The sequence below is a fragment of the Lathyrus oleraceus genome, chromosome 7 (genome assembly GCF_024323335.1).
Source record: "Lathyrus oleraceus cultivar Zhongwan6 chromosome 7, CAAS_Psat_ZW6_1.0, whole genome shotgun sequence".
Classification (NCBI taxonomy): Eukaryota; Viridiplantae; Streptophyta; class Magnoliopsida; order Fabales; family Fabaceae; genus Lathyrus; species Lathyrus oleraceus.
In genome coordinates this window covers 330,760,216-330,780,268 of record NC_066585.1, presented here as the reverse complement: position 1 = coordinate 330,780,268, position 20,053 = coordinate 330,760,216, and the positions used below count along the sequence as shown (strand labels likewise).

The 20,053-nt window shown below is 36.8% G+C and overlaps 1 protein-coding gene across 2 annotated transcripts; it reads right to left on the bottom strand.

Annotated features, from left to right (window-relative positions):
* Nucleotides 1-2,146: 2,146 nt before the first annotated feature.
* Nucleotides 2,147-12,915, bottom strand: LOC127105324 (uncharacterized). Of its 2 annotated transcripts, XM_051042500.1 has the most exons (4): nt 12,884-12,915; nt 2,849-3,168; nt 2,546-2,775; nt 2,147-2,448 (listed from the first exon to the last, which is right to left on the bottom strand). In XM_051042500.1, exons 1-4 carry the CDS (start codon nt 12,913-12,915, stop codon nt 2,170-2,172), a joined length of 861 nt encoding a protein of 286 aa, XP_050898457.1. In that variant the 3' UTR covers nt 2,147-2,169. The 2 variants fall into 2 exon arrangements, with proteins under 2 accessions (XP_050898457.1, XP_050898458.1); XM_051042501.1 differs by lacking the exon at nt 12,884-12,915 and having other exon boundaries at nt 2,849-3,185.
* Between the last annotated feature and the right edge of the window lie 7,138 nt (nt 12,916-20,053).

Genomic DNA, 20,053 nt, shown 5'->3' with positions numbered 1-20,053 from the left:
TTCATATAGTTCTTAAGAACATTTTTTCTCTTGGGGTCATCTTCATTTTACAAACACATCAGGAGTTGTGTCTCAATGATCCTCAGTTTAGTCAGATGACTTGACTGGTCAACTTCTCAAGGCCAAACTTCAAATCTTGATGAATTAATGATTGAGGATACTCACATAGGCTCATATATGCATAAAATAATGAACGAAAGAACTTCCCTTGATTAAATTTGATCATAGGTTGAGGTTGCTTCATGAGCAAGGCACAGTCAATGCACAGTTGAATTAGGGTTTCCTTGGGAAACAATCCTCAAGTCATTTGGGTTATCTTGATCAAGTTGGAAAATTTAGATACTTGGGAGACATATATGATGATTGGGAACTTTGTGGACCATTGTTATGCTTATTCTCATCTTCATCTAGCCACTTCATTGAGCTTAGGAGCCTCCTAGGAGCAAGGGAGCACATGACCACTTGAGCTTCAAAACAAAAGAGTTAGTGATATATTTTTGTGCTTTTTGTTAGTAATCAAAATAAGAAAAGAGATAATATACAATACAATCATGCTTGGTGGTCTCAAACCAACTCACATAAGTCCCACCCCTAGGGTTAAGGAGCCAAACATGCTATGATCCTTGAGGCAATGCATTGAGCAAATGATATGATGCCATGAGGGATCTTAGGGTCAAAATTAGGGTCTTACAGTTAATTGTGATATTAAATAAATTTTAAATTTTAAATTTTGAGTTAGTTTTAAGGTTGATTTTAAGAAGATTAGTAAAAGATGAAGATATAAGTAAACATTGAAACACATTATTTTGACGGAGCAATAAATAAAAGAAACATATATTGTATATTACATTCATCTTGTAAAAGATCAAACGCATGCCTGATTTTAAAGTAGAGTTCTCAAAACGAGTTACATGACTCTAAACATACGGAATCTAGTACACTTGATATTTTTTAGGATTGGAAAAAAAAATTATAATATAAACTCAAAATATATTAATCGAGTCCGACCCTAAACAGATCGGAGACTTCTCGACCCTAAACAAATCATTTACACTGTCAACCAATGAGAGACGTGTATCCCGCCAAATCACATGTTTAATTTTAAAATACTAGTATGACATGGCATAACGTTATAATTCTATTTGATGATTGTGTAAAAATAGTTTACACTGACAGTGCACTACCTTTAATCTCTAATAATTATTATATATAGTATTAATTTAAATATTACATATTTTTATGCAGTATACTATTTTTTTAAAATAATATAACATATTTTCAAATATAATACAAATTTAAAATTGTTCAAAAAAATAGACAAAAATCAAACATAATACAAATTAATAAAATAGTAATTTTTTAAAAATAAAACAACTAAATATTAATTTGATCATACGAACCCCAAAACAACACAACTCAGAGACGCTGTAAAAAGCATTAGCTTACAGGAAAGCGCAGGAAAGATGATGAAAATCTATCTCTCTATCATTATTGTTTGAATTGTTCAACAATTGTTTCAAATGAATCTCTCTTTCCTGCGATTCTCATTTGTTTTCAGCAAATGAATGAACAACCAAAATAACTATATATCAGTATTCATAGCATAGTTAGGGCTCGTTTGATTGAGTTTTGATTTTCTATTTTTAAAAATGATTTTATAAATCAGTTTTAAAAAATTGCTTTTAAAAAAACTAATGGAATAAAATCTGTTTGGTAGGTCTGTTTTTAAAAATCGTTTTAAAAATTTTAAAGTTAAAAACTTGTTTGGAGAAACTGTTTTTGGTTTCTAAAATCTAAAAATTGAAAAATTTATAGTTTTTAAAAACTATTTTATAAATCAATTTTAAAAGAGTTTTGAAGAAAAACAATAAAATAATATGTTTGGTAATTCTACTTTTAAAAATCGTTTTAAAAAGTATATCACTTTTCCTTGATTTTTCCTCATCATAATTTCCAAAACTAAAAACCAAAAACCAAAACCTCTAAAACCTGTTTTAGTTTTTTAGTTTTTAAAACTCTCAATAGAGAATAGTTTTCAAAAACAATTTTATAAAATTAGACTACCAAACAAATTTTCTTATTTTTAAATTTTAAAAACTAAAAAACAGTTTTACAAAATCAAATCAAACAGGCCCTTAATCTCCCTTTGAAGTTACAGTTATCACATATTCATAGTGATGAAAAAATAGGCACGCCAGGTAAGGTAGCACCGGCGTCAACGATAAAAATATTTCCGGTGACATACTCGGAAGAATCATGAATTAAGTAGCGAACAATTGATGTTAATGCTGGATCTGAAGTGCCATAGCTTTTCAATGGCACTGTTTTTATGACCACGTTGTTTAGCCAATCTTTCTTCATTAAATTTTCAGTCATTTCAGATTTGAAAATTCCAGGTGATATTGAGTTCACTCTTATTTTATATCTACCCAATTCCAAAGCCATCACCTGTCAATTATCAATATGTTTGAATAACATTTTAACATTAACTGCATCTGTACATCTGTACCTATAATCTGACTCTAATGAATTCACTCTTAATTACCTTTGTTAGCATGTTGACACCTGCTTTTGAAGAAGCATATGCAGTAGCTCCAGGTAATTGTCCTCTTTCTAAGCCAGAAATTGAAGAGATATTGATGATTGATCCTTTTCTGTTTGAATCATGCATGAGTTTGCATACATATTTTGAAACCAACCATGTACCAGTTAGGTTTGTTTTAAACACTTTATTCCATTCCTCCTCAGACAAATCCAAGGGTGAACTCACATTTCCTGCACAACACAACAATTAATAGCAAGATGTTACAGATCAATTTTAAAGAGCGCTAATTTAAATTCTAATCACCTCTAACACCAGCATTATTTATCAACACATCAATATGCCCAAAAGCTTCCCATGCCTTCTGCACGCACTTCTCTATGGTGGAGCCGTCCGCCGCGATATCAAGCTCTATTGCAACGGCACGGAAGTTTTTCGTTTCATGTGACAGTAACTGTTGATTGATTTCGTTGCAGACGGACTGAAGTTGGTCTATCCGGCGAGCTGCCAAGATGAGGCGACAGCCAGCTGGAGCAAGATCGAAGCATAAGTCACGACCAATGCCAGAAGAAGCGCCGGTAATGAGAACAATTTTTCCGGCTAGACTGTGCCAAGGCTCCAATTGCGTTGCCATATTGGTTTGAACAAGTTGAAGCGTGTATGAGAAATTGGTGTGTATTTATTAAAATAAAAATGGGAAAGTTCTGGGAATAGAACGTGGATTGGCGTAATTACAACTACATGATAGAAACTTATTATAAAAATGACAATGCTTTCCATAACTTATTATAAAATTCTTTAATAATTTGAGACTGTCATAACGTCAATAGGATTCGTTATCATAACATTAGGGTTAATTATCATAAAAGTCAACTATGATTAAAAGATCCAACTGTTGAACTGAAGTTGATGGATAATATAAAAACTTTTTATATTGAAGATGTATGTTAACTAATTCATAAAGAAAATACCAATATTTGTGGGGATAAATTTTAATGTTCAATATTCTGCGGGAAATATTGAATGACCATAGTTTTGTTTGTGTCGACGTGCATGCAATAACGTGGAATTCATGAAATTCATTTATCAGGAGGTTACATTTATATGAAGAACGTGTTCAATTTATGTATCATTAAGTGAAAAAAGTGTATTTAGCGTGTTTGTAATATATTAATGCGTTCGGAGAAAAGAACTAGAATGTTATTGCAATCGGTTAGAGCGTACGCTAACCGGTTATAGAAAAAATAAAAGTGTTTAGTAATCGGTTATACTATGTCTATAATCGGTTACAACGGTAAAATTTTCTGTTTTTTTTTTTCATTATTTGTACCTCACTCAATATAATTATGTATATATACTCTTTAGTTATCTCTTTGATAGTAAATTTTATTTTTCACCCTAAATTATTACTCTCTCTTTCACTCTCCATATTAAAATTCATCATTCTTATGGTTTTTTGTTCCAACATTTGACATCAAGAGTCTGATTCGATCCATCAAACACTTACTATATGAAAATATTTTCCATCTGCAATGAATGTATCCTTGCAATTCTCTCAATTCTCGATGCGAAGAATTACGACAAATGGTGTAAACAAATGAAGGTGAAGTTGGTATCAAGATGTTCTTGAGGTGATCAAGAACGGTGTTACTCCACTTGTAGAAGGTGCAACGGTTGCACAAAGGACTTCACACAAGAAAGAGAAGACAAAAGATTACAAGGAGTTGTATCTCATTCATCAATGTGTGGATGCTGACAACTTTGAATCGATTGGTCAATGTACATCCTCAAATGAAGCTTGGAAAATCTTGGAGAAAAGTTATGCAGGAGCTGATGACAAAAAGGTGGTGAGGTTACAAACTCACAAAAGAAAGCCGAAATTTATTCAAATGGAGGAGAAGGAAATCATTAGTGAATTTACTACAAGAATTGCAAGATTGGTGAATCAAGTGACAACTTGTGGAGAAAATATCACAGAGTAGTATCTGGTTGCAAAAATCTTGCGTTCTTTGACATCAAGATTTGACAACATAGTAGTTGCGATTTAGGAATCGAAGGATTTTGCGACAATAAGCAAGGATGCGTTACAAAGCTCTCTTGAAGCTCATGAGCAGAGAATTGATAAAATGAATGTTTATAAAGCAACGACGGAGATTGCTTTGCAAGCCCGTTTCAATGAAAAAGACAACAACGCGAATGGAAAATGGCCCATGAACAAAGGTAGAGCGGAGTTTCATAATTTTTGTGGAAGGAAGTCCCAAAATTTCAAATTTTCAGCATTTCAAAAGGATGAAAGCAGTGGTAATAAGTATGATGGATCATACAACTCTAGATATGGCAACATTAGAGGAAGAGGGAGAAAGGAGAAAGGAGATAAAAGCAGTGTCAAGTGTTTTAATTGTCAGAAGTATGGTCATTTTGCAAGAGAGTGCAGTGCCAACAAGAAAGAACCTCGAGTATATGAAGTTAGGGTTGCAATACAAAAGTGTGATGATGAGATCACACTTTTGGTGATGATCACTAAAGGAGAATGCATAAGCAGCATGTCACAAGTTAGCTGTAAGTGGCTACAAAAGGCTGGCAGAGAAGGTTGTAATTGGTTACCTATATACTGTAATCGGTTACAGGCAGAAGAAAATGGCATGGTGACTACGAAAGAGGTTGTACATTGCCACGATCAATGGTATATAGACTTCGAATGTTTAACACACATGACAGAAAGAAAAAATTGGTTTGTTACAATCAAACATTCCATAAAGAACAATGTAAAGTTCGTGGGTGATACCACTTTAGCAGCGGAGGGATCAGTGACGTATCGATCGAGAGAATGGATGGTAAACATTATTTGATAAATGACGTGTTTTATATTCTTGGAATCAAGTGTAATCTTCTAAGTATTGGCCAATTGCTTGAGAAAGGTTATAATATTCATAGGGAGAACAAGGTGCTATGAGTTATTAATGTAAATGGAGTTTTGGTCCTAAAGGCTCCTATGGATCCAAATAAAACCTTCAACGTTGAAGTGAATGTTATGGAACATAAGTGTCTTGCTATAGTGGCTAGAAGAGAATAATGGATATGGCATCATAAATGCCTTGCAAAAGAACAAGATGGTAATGGGTCTTCCATTCATTAACATACCGACTGGAATTTGTGAAGAATGTGTGCAAGCAAAGAAACATAAGGTGAAAATTCGGCAAAGATGCAGGTTATAGAACCAAGTGTCATATTGACGTGTGCGTGGAATGATGCAAGTTGATTCTATTGGGGCAATAGATATTTTGTCACATTCATTGATGATCATATTAGAAAGTTATGGACGCACCTAATCAAGAGAAAGGATGAGGTACTTGAAGTGTTCAAGAAGTTCAAGTTCATGGTTGAAAGGAAAAGCGGTCAAAAAAATCAATTTTTCTAAAAAACAGATGATGGAGGCGAATATGTCTCGAATGATTTTTGAGAAGTTTTGTGATAAATAGGGCATTGTACATAAGGTAGTGATGCCTTACACACCATAGAAAAACGTTGTTTTCGGAAAGAAGAGTGGTTCTATCATGAACATAGTATGGAGTATGCTAAAGGGAAAGAACTTGCCTAAGGAATTTTAGGGAGAAGTCATCTCCAAAGCTACTTATTTGCTTAACAGATGTCCTACAAAGGAGCTTGAGAATATCACATCGGAGGAGTCTTAGTCCAAATTCGAATTGAGCATGAGTCACTTAGAAGTGCTTGGTTTGGTAGCATGTCGACATGTACTAGATCAACTTAGACAGAAGCTTGATGACGAGGGGAAACAGATGATACTTGTAGAGTATCACTCTACCAGTGGTTACAAGTTGTATGATGCAACAAACAGAAGGATTGTGATCAGCAGAGACGTCATTTTCGACGACATAAAGGTGTTGCACCAAGCTGTATCCGGTTACCAATAGGCTCTAACCTATTACAGTAGTGAAAAATGGTTCCTATAATGCTAGAAAATGCAGAAACAACCCCATGTTGAAAATTGAATCGAAGAAAACGTGAGAAGATCAACAAGACTCCAAGATTGATCCATTCCAGGACAATGAAGTTAATAACGATGGTGACTTTGTCCATTTTGCACTTATGGCCGAAACCGATTTTGTTACAACGGTGAGGCTTTGAATGATCCAAAATGGATTTATGCTGTGAAGAAGGAGTTGGAACCGATTGAGAAGAATAATACTTGGGAGCTAGTCGATTTGCCTCGAGGGAAAAGGCCCATAGGTGTGAGATGGGTGTATAAGGTCAAAGCAAATCCCAAAGAAGAGATTGTGAAACACAAAGCTAGATTGATGGCTAATGGATTTTTTAAAAGGGAATAATAGACTTTGAGGAAGTATTCGCACTGGAAGCAAGAATTGAGACCATCCGATTGATTGTTGGGATTGCAAATAACAACAATTGACCCATTTACCAAATGGACGTTAAATCTATGTTTTTGAACAAATGTTGGAAGAAGGGGTATATGTGGAACAACCCTCCCACCCCGAGTTTCGTTGTAAAAAACTAAGAATCAAAGTTCTATAGATTGAATAAGGCTTTTCTGCAGTTTGAAACAAGAGGATAAATGACCTCTTAAAGAGATAGGCTTCAACAAATATATATTCGAACATGTTGTGTATGTGAAGAAGGATGCAAATGAATGGGTGATAAATTCAAACTTAATTATCTAATTAATTTGTATATTATATTAGTCTCTAAAAATTTATAAATTTTATAGTAAAATATAATTAATATAAAAAAAAATTAATCAAAATTAACCTTAAATCACGTCTCTCTAAAAAAAACAATGAAAAGAAGAAAAGATTTTTTTTTTTAAAAAGACGCGCCTGACCAAAAAGTTTTTTATTTGATTAACGCCAAGATCGTTGAAATGAGAAAAATCTCTAATTCCCTAAAATATGGATCTTTCTCTATTTAGATTTTATGTATGTTAAGAAATTAGAAAAATTGTAGCAGTCAAAATTGAAAATAGTTAATATACTTTCATCCAAAAAAAGAAAGAAAACAACTAATATGCCAGTTGAGTTTAAGTGTAAACTAATAAATGAAAATTATTAGAGCTATGGTGATTTCCAATGTGGTACTATAGAAAACTCTTACCTAACCCTTAACTAACCAAGAACGATGGCAGTAGCCACCACCGGAGACACCAACCAAGCTCCAATACTCATCCTGGACTTGTCTCAACTACGTCCATCAAACCTCATTCACCGGCAATCGCACAATCTAAAACCATGCCTTCTTATTTCATTCAACCAAACAAAAAGAAATCCTTTATTGATGTTATGAATAATGTGTGTGACATTTCAGCCTCTCAATTGCCTCAATTAGTTTTCAAATATAATAAAATAGTCATTACTATATCAAAAGAGGAATATCTTTTCGCGTTGAAGCATGCAAAAACAACTTTCGAGGTCAGATCTTGTGGCCTAAAGGCACAACCCCTCTTAAGGTTGGTGCCTTAAAGTACAAGTTATCTCCTCTTTGGCATTCTCTCTCGAAATTGGGCATAACCTCCCTTGAAAAAGGCTATTAGGAGTTTTCATTCTCAATCCTTGAGGATTCTCAAAGTTTTAGAGCTTAAAGTTCATGGAATTTGAATCTAGATCACCTCAAATGTTTGCTTGGGCTAAGGATTTTAATCCCCTGACACAACCTAACTCTTCTACATAAATTTAGATTTGAATTTTTTGTCTGGCACAAGAGTATAAGAAGCCCAAAATCTTGTTTGTCATTGGTAGTAGTGTTAGCACTCTTATATTATGGAAAACATTTACGAACAAATTCCTTTGAATCAACAAAATAGACCTATCCATTTAGAACAACCTGAACATGTCTCCCTCAAAACAATTCATAACTTTTAAAGGTCTTTGCCATCAATGACAGATCTAGTAAGTTACCTAATATTTAGTGTCTTACACCAAATATGTTGACCCTACCATCATTACATGTGATGATGAACAAGTTTCCTTTTGTTTTTATGATAATGGTGTCAATTTTGCTGTTACTGCAATTTATGCATCAACGGACCATGTTAAGATAAATCTCTTTTGGACTGCTCTTGAACAGGTTCAGAATTACGCTAACATTATGTGGTCTCGCATTGGAGACTTCAACTCAATTATTGGAGCTCATAAGCATATAGGAGCTTATCCACTAGCAATAATCCCTATGATGAACTTCCTTAGTTGGCTAAATAAAAACAACTTCTTCCATATGCCAACCAAAGGTAACTTGTTCACTTGGTCTAATGGAAGAAAAGGAATCAATCACACTAAAAAAGGCTAGACATAGTAATCTGCAACAAAAATTGGATCTTTTATTGTCACTTCCTATTTCTCTTTGATTTTCAAACTCGGCAATTCATGTATACTTCTAACTTCAAAATTTTGAAAATGTGGGCCAACTACAAAGACTGTTCCAACTTAATTCAATTTATTTGGAACCAACCAATTTTTGGCTCACCTATGCACATACTTAGCCTAAAACTAAAGATGTTGAAAGTTGTGCTAAAAATTTGGAATAAAAATGTTTTTTGAAATGTTCAAAACAATGTCAGCATGGTTGTTAGGAATCTGGATGACATTCAACTTCTTATTAACAATCATTCCATCTTACTATGTTTTGGTCCAAGAAGCCAAGGCCTAAAAAGGATCTTGAAACTACTCTCTTTTTTTAAGAGGATTTTTGGCATGATAAATCTAAGACAAAGTAGCGTAGTGATGGAGATGTTGCATACTTCCACACGATTTCCAAGATGAAACGACCCTACAAAAATATATCCTCACTCAAAATCAATAACTTGGTCCTCATTGATCCTACCCTTATAGAAAATCATGTGGTAAACCACTTCACCAACCTTTTCTCTAGCTCAAGTACAATACATGACAATGGTTTAATTAAGGAATCCTTCAATTTCCTCTTGAATGAGAAGATTAATAAACCCCTTACTTTGATACCTTCTATAGAGGAGATCAAAAAGGAAATCTTTAGCCTCAACAAGGATACCTCTCCTGGTCGTGATGGCTAAAGTGGTTTTTTTTCTTTCAATACTTCTATTCAACCATTCAAAATTATGTGTGTAATGTGGTTCTTGAAGTTTTCATTAAAAGTCACACAGACTCTCACTAAATGCCAACAATGTAGTCTTTGTTGAGAATCCATTATCAATCAATTAGTAATGATTGATATTCAATTAGTCATAAGTGTAAATTATATTATTACCTATTATGTATAATCATATTTGCATATAAATATATCGCATGTGTTGTCCTATTTGAGACATAGAGAAACATGATATATCAATCACAAAGGAGAAACATGATATGCATGTTACATGTATGATTTATTTTTTATGGTGCGTGAATCCATGTATGCTTATGTAGCAAAGGTTAGAGATAGGTTTTGGGTCTGGTATGGGAACAAGGAGAAGTTAAACATGAAAGTCCCAGAACACCCTTGCAGACAAGAGGTTTCAACTTAATCTTCTCTGACAGGGAAGTCAAAAATAAATCATCGATTCAAAGATTGGAAACAAAGTCAACCACAGAGGTTTGAAAAAGTATTATCAACCATGAAGGTTGGAAGAAGATTAAGGATCGCCAACCATGAAGGTTGGAAACAAGGAATTATCAATTGTGAAGATTGAAAAAAAGGGTTCATCAACCATGAAGGTTGGAGACAAAAGGATTACCAACCATGAAGGTTGAAAAAAGATCATCAACCATGAAGGTCGATAACAAAAGGATTATCAACCAAAAAGGTTGGAGAAAGATTAATCAACCATAAAAGGTTGGAAACAATGATCATCAACTATGAAGGTTGGAAACAAAAGGATCATCAACCATGAAGGTTGGAAACAAAGAGATTATCAATCGTGACAGTTGAAAAAAGGATACCAAGTAAACTGGGCTTTAAAATATGCCAAGCGGGTTGGATTTTGAGGGAAGTGTCAAATAAGACTAGGCTTTAAAAGGTATCAAGCAAGTTTGGGATATGGAGATGCCAATAAAATATTAGGCTTTGACTTTTCTAATTTACACACATGGCTTCATGCTATGCTAGATGAATGATATGCATGAGTGAAGTGAAGTGATTAGTATATGATGATGATTTATGCAATGGTTAAATCAGAGGCTCGTATGGAGGGATGTGGGAATTCAGGGCTAGGATAAAGGTCATACATATGTGATTCTCCGACACCTACTTCAAGCTTAATAGTTGTTGTCACACCTCTAGACTTGATGAGAGAACATGTACCTTTGTAGCCTACCTCTTCCCCAATCTATTGGGTATCTGCATGAATTTCCCCAGTTATAAATTGTGAAGCAGTCTTGTCATCTAAAAATCTCAAACTGGTTTGCCCCAACGTCTTGGAATTGTAACCTCTTGATTAACCATTTCCGGGAGTGATTGACTTCTCATGCTTTTGGGGTGGCCTATCCTAATACGAGCCTTGAAGTAACTTCCCCCTGTCTGGCTAACTCAGAGAGATTTGTCGAATCTTGACATGATTTCCCTAGATTGACTGAATTATAAAGAGATTTATGCTTCAGAGATCAAAGAATGTTCAATCTTCCCATTGTAAGTTTTCTTGATGTCAAGTGCCTGTTTGCAAGTAAAAATACTCATTTTGAAAATGATAATTGTAATTTCATGCACATGCGAGTTTTGAAATTCAAGTATGTTCACTAAGATTATGACATATAGTGAATGAATCACTAGTTAGAATGCCATATTAGTATCAATACAAATGACAAGCAAATCTTTATAAGTCATATTTGACGTGATCTTACCATAGTATGCTTTCGAAATAAACCCTGCTTCAATTAGGTCTTTTTAGGATTGTAACGTGGCATGATTCACGGTTTTAGAAAGAAAAGATATAAGGCTCAGTACCTATTCTAGCCCATCCACTCTTCGTGATGTTCTCCAGTCATACTTTCAGTTAGCTCGAAACAAGCATTCATCTTTCAGAAAAGGATTTTGGATAATTGAAATGATGGTTATGGAAATCCTAAGAGTTTAGAGAGACAGTCACTCACATTTTGCCTTTGTTTGCAGCCAAACGAATTTGTTTTTGCTGAGGATTTATTATTGATCATCTTTTTTTCTTTTGTTTTTCTTTCCCTTATTTTTGGCTGGACTGGTCCTTTGGCCTTGCAGTCCACCGGGATGTCCTAACTTTTGCCTAAGTCAATCTTGTTTTCAAGCTCTTGACTTAGCAGGAATTTTTTGCTTTTTATTTTTATTTCTCTTTTTTTTGTATTGGAGCAAATCCTGTGACATTTGCTTGCTTAATTTGTTACAAAGGTCATGACTGTCTCACTCTTTTTGTTGGTAAGGAATAACCATTGTGAATTTGTGATTAAATCCTCTTGAGAGGGATAAGATATGGTTTATCCTTTGATGGGGTACTGTCCTTTTCTTTGAAATTTGAATGCAATGTCAAACTAACTAAAGACTACAATGTCCCCAGTTAAAATTGAGGGTTTTATGTACAGAAATAAACTCCTACTTCAAGGCACAAAGAGGTTGACTAGGGATTATCTTCCTTATATCTCTGGTCTTTAGGGATTTGAAACAATGTCTTACATCATCAGCAAGTTTTATTCAAAAGCATACAGATAGTGATCTCGTGCATTTTATTTCATCATTCTCTTTTGATTTTTGCTTGAACAAAAGTTTGATACTGATAAACAAAATATGAGTGAACACGAATGGATTTAATCAAAACATGCACGTCTATTTAATTATTATTATCATCTGAAAACCAGACAATTTGTACAAATGAACAACAAATAGCTGTAGCACCTCAAATTTGCACCTATCATTATGCATACATTTTCATATTAGGTCATAGCATATCATGGTCCATTGCATAGCATTGCATTGCCTCATTTGCCTCAAGTGCAAGCCAAGCAAGGAATTAGGTCAAACTGATCAGGAGATCAGTCAACCAAGCAAGCAAGTGCGTTTCTCAAGGAGCCAAGGCCCTAGGGTTTGTCCAACAAGGTCACATGACTTGGGGGTCCATTTGAAGTGTTCAAGTCAAGGGTTGAAGGCTCAGAGGTCATCAGTTCACACACAGACAGTCAAAAACCCTAGACAGTCAACAGTCAGTCAAAGCAGTGGATGGTGGCCATTCTTGTGGGATTTGGGCACCATGATCAATAATCAAGAGTTCATACAACTTGGGACATCATTTGAAGTCAAGGTCTCAAGGAATTAGGGTTTGGAAGTCATCAGTCATGGTTCAGTCAGGCAGAAACCCTAAAAGTCAACTGTTGGTCAACTGTCCATTTAATCAGTGATTTGATGACTGGAATTGGTTTGTGAGAGCTCATTCATGGCCAAATAGTCCTCATATATCATGTCAAACACCATCATGGAAGAATTTGAAGCCAGAGCAAAAATTTCCAAAAAATGGAAACTGGGCCTGTAACTGAAACTTACCAAAAATGGAAAGTTTTGATCCTCAAACTTACATCATGATACAAGCTTCAAATGAATTTTTTCCCAACATGAAAGTTGAAGATCTTGTTCTCCCATTTCCAAAAAGTCCAAGAACTCTCAATTCCCATGTGTGGTTGGCAAGTTATGATCGAATCGATTTCAGAAATTCTTGAACTTCAAAAGGCCATATCTCTCAAACCGTTTGGCCAATTTGGGTGGGGTTTTTTCCTACAAGTCACATTTGATCCCCTCTTTCCAAAAATATAAATTTCATGTGCCAAAACTTCACCAATCAAAATGGCATTTTTTGACTTGTCTCATTTAAATTCAAGTTTGACCAAGAGTTGACTTTTTGATTTAATCATCTTTTAACCATTTGGCCATTGGAATATGTTCAGAAATGTTATTTAAAACTTGTTGGAAGCCCATTCCCATGAAGTACATACAGCCCATGCTAGTTTGCTTGATTTTTGGAAAGAAAGTACAAGTTTCACCAAACCACATCCCATAAGCCATGCTTTTACCACAAGACAGCAGACTTTGACCATGATTTTCTGTCAAACCAATCCTAATAGCAGCCATTTGACAGCAGAAGAAGCATGGTTCACTCTCTCAAAATCTCACCCTGCTGTTGCATTTAAAAGAGCTGTCAAAAGAATTTCCAAAAGGACAGAAAACCTTGCCATGCTTAGTACTGCACATAGCAGTCTTGTTCACTTTCTGTCATGAGTAACAGCCAAGCCATAACACAAACCAACAGACCACAGCAAAAAAGGCATGGCTCACTCACCAGAAAATCCCACTTCTGCTATTGCATTTGAGAGGGCTATCAAGTGAATTTCCAAGAGAACTTAAGCAGGGCATTTTGATTCCACACCTTTTCATCATTTTGGAAGCAGCCAACCTAACCAACAAACCCAAACCAATCTCATTCATTCATCTCCATTCTCAATCTTGGCATGTTGCAATTTCTGTCAAAAAGACCATACCTCCATGAACCATGCTGAAAATGATCCTTGGCCATTTGACCAAAAGGCTATCAAAACTTCCAAAACAAAACCCTGCTAATAGCCAACAGCAGAAGGAACAGCAAAAGGGCAAACCTCATGCATCAGATTTTTTTTGTCATGTTTGAATTCAGCTTGGCCCGAGCAGTAGCATAACACATGAAAAACCAAAAACTTCACTCCAACTCATCCTAACTGCTCTTACCCTGCTATTTTGCATCTCACTTCTTCTGTCCAAAACAAAAGCACCTAAACCTAACTTGCCTTGCCTTGCACAATGGTCCTCACCATTTTTCTGCTATGAAAAACAGCCAGCATACCAAAACACTCTTCACTCATTCTCCAAAACCTCTCCTTGCACTTTTCAAGACAATTTCCAAAAGAACACCAAATAACTTAACATGGCTTGGCTTGATGCAGGATTTTCCATCCATGTTCTGTCACATTGAGGAGCCATCAAACACCCTCCCAAATCACACCTTGCTACTTTCATTTGAATTTTGCTTTGGCCAAGCTCACTAAAACCTGTCAAACAGCAGAAGAACCAACTGCATACACTTGCCCTCTCACACTCACTCCAACTCACCTTGCTTGTGCATTTCCTGTCCAAACCTTGTCCACAATACCAAAAGAAACCTAGCCTGGCCTTGCATTCCGTCACCATCCAACAGCAAACATTACCAACCTAGCAAACTTCACTTCATTCTTCTGTCAAAAATAAACAAGTAGCAGCCAATCCTGCAGCAAGAAAAGCCTTGGCCCACATTCACTCAAAACCTCACTCTGCTTGCCTCTTCAAACAATCAGTCAAACCTCCAAAACCTGACCTGGCTATTTTGCATTTCAAAACTTCCTGTCAAAACTCAAGAAGAGAATATACTGCATAATACAAAACAGCATGATTTTTCACCTTTCTCCTGTGATTGTGAAGCACCAATGACAACAACATAACACCCTGCACATCAAAGAGGTTGAACATTGAATTCCATTCCAAGCCTCCACAAGTCAAAGGATTTTTCACCATTCATCATCAAGAAGGCCATTGAGCAACTGTCTCACTTCAATAACAACAAACAACATCAAGATCACCACTGTTCCTCCAAATTGGTAAGTTTTCGAGCTCCATGATTTTCCAAATTGATACATGCTTAGTGTAGGTCTATCCATGCTGATTGCCATGATGCTTTCACTTTTTGAAATGATTGCTTATCCATGAAGATATATGGTTTTGAAGTTTTGTATTAAAATGTGTTTTTGCTCGATTCTTGACTTGTGTGTGGTTTTAATGGAAAACAATGTTGGATTCATGTTGTATGATGTTTGATGAACACAATGATATATGCAATTTTGATTTTTGGACAAGATTGTGAAATCATGATTTTTGAACATGAACCCTAGTTCCCAAATCCATTTTTCCAGAATTTCCTCCCCATTTCTCACGTGCATGGCCTCTTTCAGCTCTAACCAATAGGAACATTTCATTTGTAAGGCCAAAACGACCGTGTTTTAGTTAGTGGCTTCAAATATTACCAAAATGCCATTTTCTCAAATATTAATTCATTTAATTTCACATTCAAATCACCAATCTTGCAAAAATCATAAAAGCTTCAATTTTAATCCAAATTCAATGGGATTTTTGTGTTGTGTTCATCATGATCTCTACTTTTTTATCATTATTTTTCCAGAATTTTTGGATGGGTGGTTTTTTTAAATGGCCTTAGGGTTTGTGACATGTGACCAAATTTTGTGCACCTTGCCAAATCAATTGTGAAATGATGGGAATGTATCCAATGGCTCCCAAATTTTTTGTGCTTAAACTAGACACACTCATGGTGATTTTGGTGTAGAGTTTGTGAATTTATCATTTGTGGTTTGTGAGTTATGATTTTTTGAATTAGGGTGTGACAATTTGTGTCACACCATTGATGTCCAACTTCATGATTTTCATTGCCATACTTCCTTACATCCAAATGACCCCAAAATTTGCATGAGCCTACTCTTATATGTCTAGTTTACATGTGAATTTTCTTGGATTTATTTGAACAATTTTCCATTTGTTTGAGATTTTCCTTCTCTGCCTAGTCAAATGTTGACCTTGTGTGACACATGTTCCCATTTCATTTGTGGAATTCTCATACCTTATTAGATGGACATGAAATTTTACATGAGATAACTAGACATCCTCATCATTGCCATGGCTTTAGTCCCATTCATTTATCATACACCATTCTTGACTTATGAGTTTTCTAAGTTGATGCATGTTTGGTTGACTTCCTTAAGCATGTTCAAAATTGCCTTGACTTTCTGATTTTCATTGACTGCCTTCCACTTGTCCAAATGAGATGAAATTTGACATGCTCACCATGCTATGTGTTAGGATTGATCATGATTTATTTGGTGATTTTTGGAAATGTTTAGGATTGCTTTTGAGTCAAGTCTTGCTGTCGACTTCCATGAGCTTCTAAATGCCATGTCTTGACTTCTTTTGTTCATGAAATGATGATGATGATTGATATGAATGTGAACCCAATTGGTTTTGTTTCTTGAATGTTTAAACTTGACTTTGATTGGATATCCCTTGCTGTTTTGACTTTCTCATTCACTTTTGACCCTAGGCTTGCCCTAGTGGTCCTGTTACTCACCTTTGAGCTTGTGTTTTCAGGTTGACCATCAAGTGGCCATTAAGACCAATTCTTTTGTTTGAGCTTGCTTAAATATCATGACTAACTTGTTTGTTTTGTAGGTGGCTTGGCTCACATGCCTTAAGCCTTGTGCCTTGCACATCCATGTGCCTCTAATTGACTGTTGGTGTCTGTTTCTGTTTGTTTTGTTTGAAGTTGCATACTAACATCTGCTTGACTGTTTCAGGTGCTTTAGTTGCTTAGTTCCTTGTGAACTTTTTGCTTTGCTTTGCTTGTATAAGCAATTTGCATTGAGGTATGTCTCTTTTACTTCATGTAGTCTGGAAGACCTGGCCTGTTACTTGGCCAGGCAACTGTCTGAAGTCCTCCTTAAGAGGCCATGTTTGTGACTGTTTACTTTTGTCCTTGCATAGAGTCAAAGACCTCCTAAGTGAAGAGGCAATTGGTGGAAGGTAGGGATATGCAATCTATCCCCCACTATTCAGTGTGTCATCTACTTTGCTCACACCACTGTGTTGATGCATTACAGATACAAACCCAAGATCTTGTGCAATTGCACAGTTGAGTCAGTTTTAAATGTGTAGAAGGGTTCCCACTTTCTGAACCCACACATTCTTGTCTTGAGCTCTCCCAGGCCAGGGATAAGAGCTGTGAGGTCTCATCCTCACTTCATCCTTTCATCTGCTTCACCTTAGCCCCTCAATGGCAAGGTTAAGAGCACATTCACCCAGTTCCAGAGGTTTCTTTGTCGAGGTTGATATGACCCCTTGACTAAAACCTAACCCTTGTTTGAGCCACTTGTTTGTGTATAGCGTGTGCTATCTGTGCTTGTAGGATTGTTTGACTTGCTTCCTGTGCAAGATAGGATTGTTTGACTTGCTTCCTGTGCAAGTTAGGATTAGTTTAGACTTGCTTCCTGTGCAAGTTAGGTTTTGCTTGGCTTGCTTCCTGTGCAAGTTAAGTGTGTGTGGCTTGCTTCCTGTGTGAGCCATGCTTAAGATAGGTTGGCCCTTGTGCCATTTAGCTAGAAACCTTAACTTAGGGATGATCTGCATGATAACATCTAGGCTCGAGTCGTAGTCTCCCTAGTTGTGTCTCCCTCTGTTATCTGGTTAGGCTAGTCCTTTATCCCTGCGTAGGGGAACTACATCGCCCTGATCTTCACACCAGATGAAGTATGTAGGCAGGAGATTGAGCTGATCTCTCCGGGCGCTCTTTTCTTTTTGTGTTGTGTTTGACAGTTATAGGCTGAGTCCCCGACTCCCTATCAACCTGTTGCGTTGTTGTGTGCTTGGAAGCCGATGTGAGTCCATCGAGTGGCATTTGGGTTCCAGTGTGCGTGTGTTTAGGTTCGGATGTCAATGTAAGTCCAGCGATTGGCATTTGGGCTCCACGTTTGCCTCTTTGTGTGTGTTTTGGTTCGGATGCTGATGTAAGTCCAGTGATTGGCATTCGGGCTCCACGTTTGCCTTTGCCAGTGTTCGTTTGTGTGTATGTCAGCCGAGCTACGAATGCTCTGATTCTTCTCTCGTCCGAGAAGATACGTATGCATAGGATGTGATATCCTAGCGAGCATGTGTCGTTTCCCCAGTCCGAACTACTTCGACTCTGATGTCTATGCCTGATAGACTAAGTAGGCCCAGGATGCGACATCCTGCCGAGTCAGTTTCAGTCAGTTTCTCGCGTTTCTTTCAGCCAGTGTGTGTGTGTGAGCAGTGTTATAGCAACCATTTTCCTTCCTTTTGTGCGTGGATCCCGTAGAGTACTACGGATGCGTAGGGGTGCTAATACCTTCCCTTCACATAACCGACTCCCGAACCCATACTCTTTGGTCGCGAGACCATGTCTTTTTCCCAGGTTTACTCTGAGCGTTTCCTTTCCCTCTTTTGGGATAAATAACGCACGGTGGCGGCTCTGTTGTATCTTTCTTTTCCCGCCGGTTTTTCGCGCGATGCGACAGCTGGCGACTCTGCTGGGGATATAGAGAAGTTGACCTATGCTGGTCCATCTTCCCTGAGCGAGTCTCTCCTAGCGCTCTCTAGGATTAGGGTTTTGGTTGCTTTCTGCTTGTTGTATTTTATTGCATTCATTGTATATATGTACATTTATTGTTTGCATTGATTGTATGCATTGATGTTTGCATTCATATTCATTATTCATTACTGGATGGCTGTCTGTTTTTCTCTGTGTGGGGGGGGGGAGTCAGTTGAGGTAAAAGGTCCAATACCCAGACCATGAGTGAAAATCTAGGATGATTAGGAATAGAGTGATTCATGGGAAGCGGGTGGTATGGCGCCACTTAGCGGAACATTGATATCACGAGCAGTTCAGACCCTGGTGGGATACTGTCGTTACATACTTCGGGTGTGTATATGATAGTATTTCTGCGAAAGGTTATTTATGCTGCGTTTCTCTCAGCTTTACCCTGGCCTAGACTACACCCGTGAGTGGGAAGGGTTATTCATTACAGGTACCGTTGGTGACTTTGGTTCTGATGGTGACTTTATGTTCAGACAGTGTGATCAGTTTGACCATAAGTTGGATTTATGTTCTGACTTTGACTGAAGCTTCGACCTAGTATTAGAGTTTGCACAACCAGCCAGTCCAGTCTGCATCATTTGCATCATAGCATATTTATTTTTCAAAAGAAACGCAATAAAAAAAATACAAAAAAAAAGAAAAAAAAAGGGAAAAGAAGAAAAGAAAAAAAACTAATCCCTGCATGCATATCATTTCTCAGGTACATTCCAGAGCTTGTTCACTGATAGAGATGGCAACAGTCCCAGAGTTGAAGCGGAAGACTTGTTCCTACAGCTTTCACCGTGAGCCTTTGACGTCTCTGATTGAGTTGAGTAACCTTATAACCAGTGGTAACCAGAAGGGGTTTGTTGACCAGTATGGAGATATTCTGACACTGTTGAAGATGGTAGTCGATCCGGTGCCGTTGCAGACTCTTCTACAGTTCTACGACCCAGAGCTTCATTGTTTCACTTTCCAGGATTATCAGTTGGCGCCTACTCTCGAGGAGTACTCTATTCTGTTGGGTGTTCCTATCCAGCATCAGGTTCCTTTCTTGGATGTGCCCAAGGAGGTTGATTTCAGAGTTGTTGCCAGAGCTCTCCACTTGGGTATCAAGGAAGTCAGTGATAGTTGGAAGTCCAGTGGGGATGTTGTTGGATTGCCTTTGAAGTTTCTGTTGAGGGTAGCTAGAGAAGAAGCAGAGAAGGGGAGTTGGGAAGCCTTTCATGCTCAGTTGGCCGTCATGATATATGGGATCGTCTTGTTTCCGAGTATGCCCAATTTGTTGACTATGCTGCAGTCAGTATTTTCATTGGAAGAAATCCAGTTCCTACTCTATTAGCTGACACTTACTATGCTAT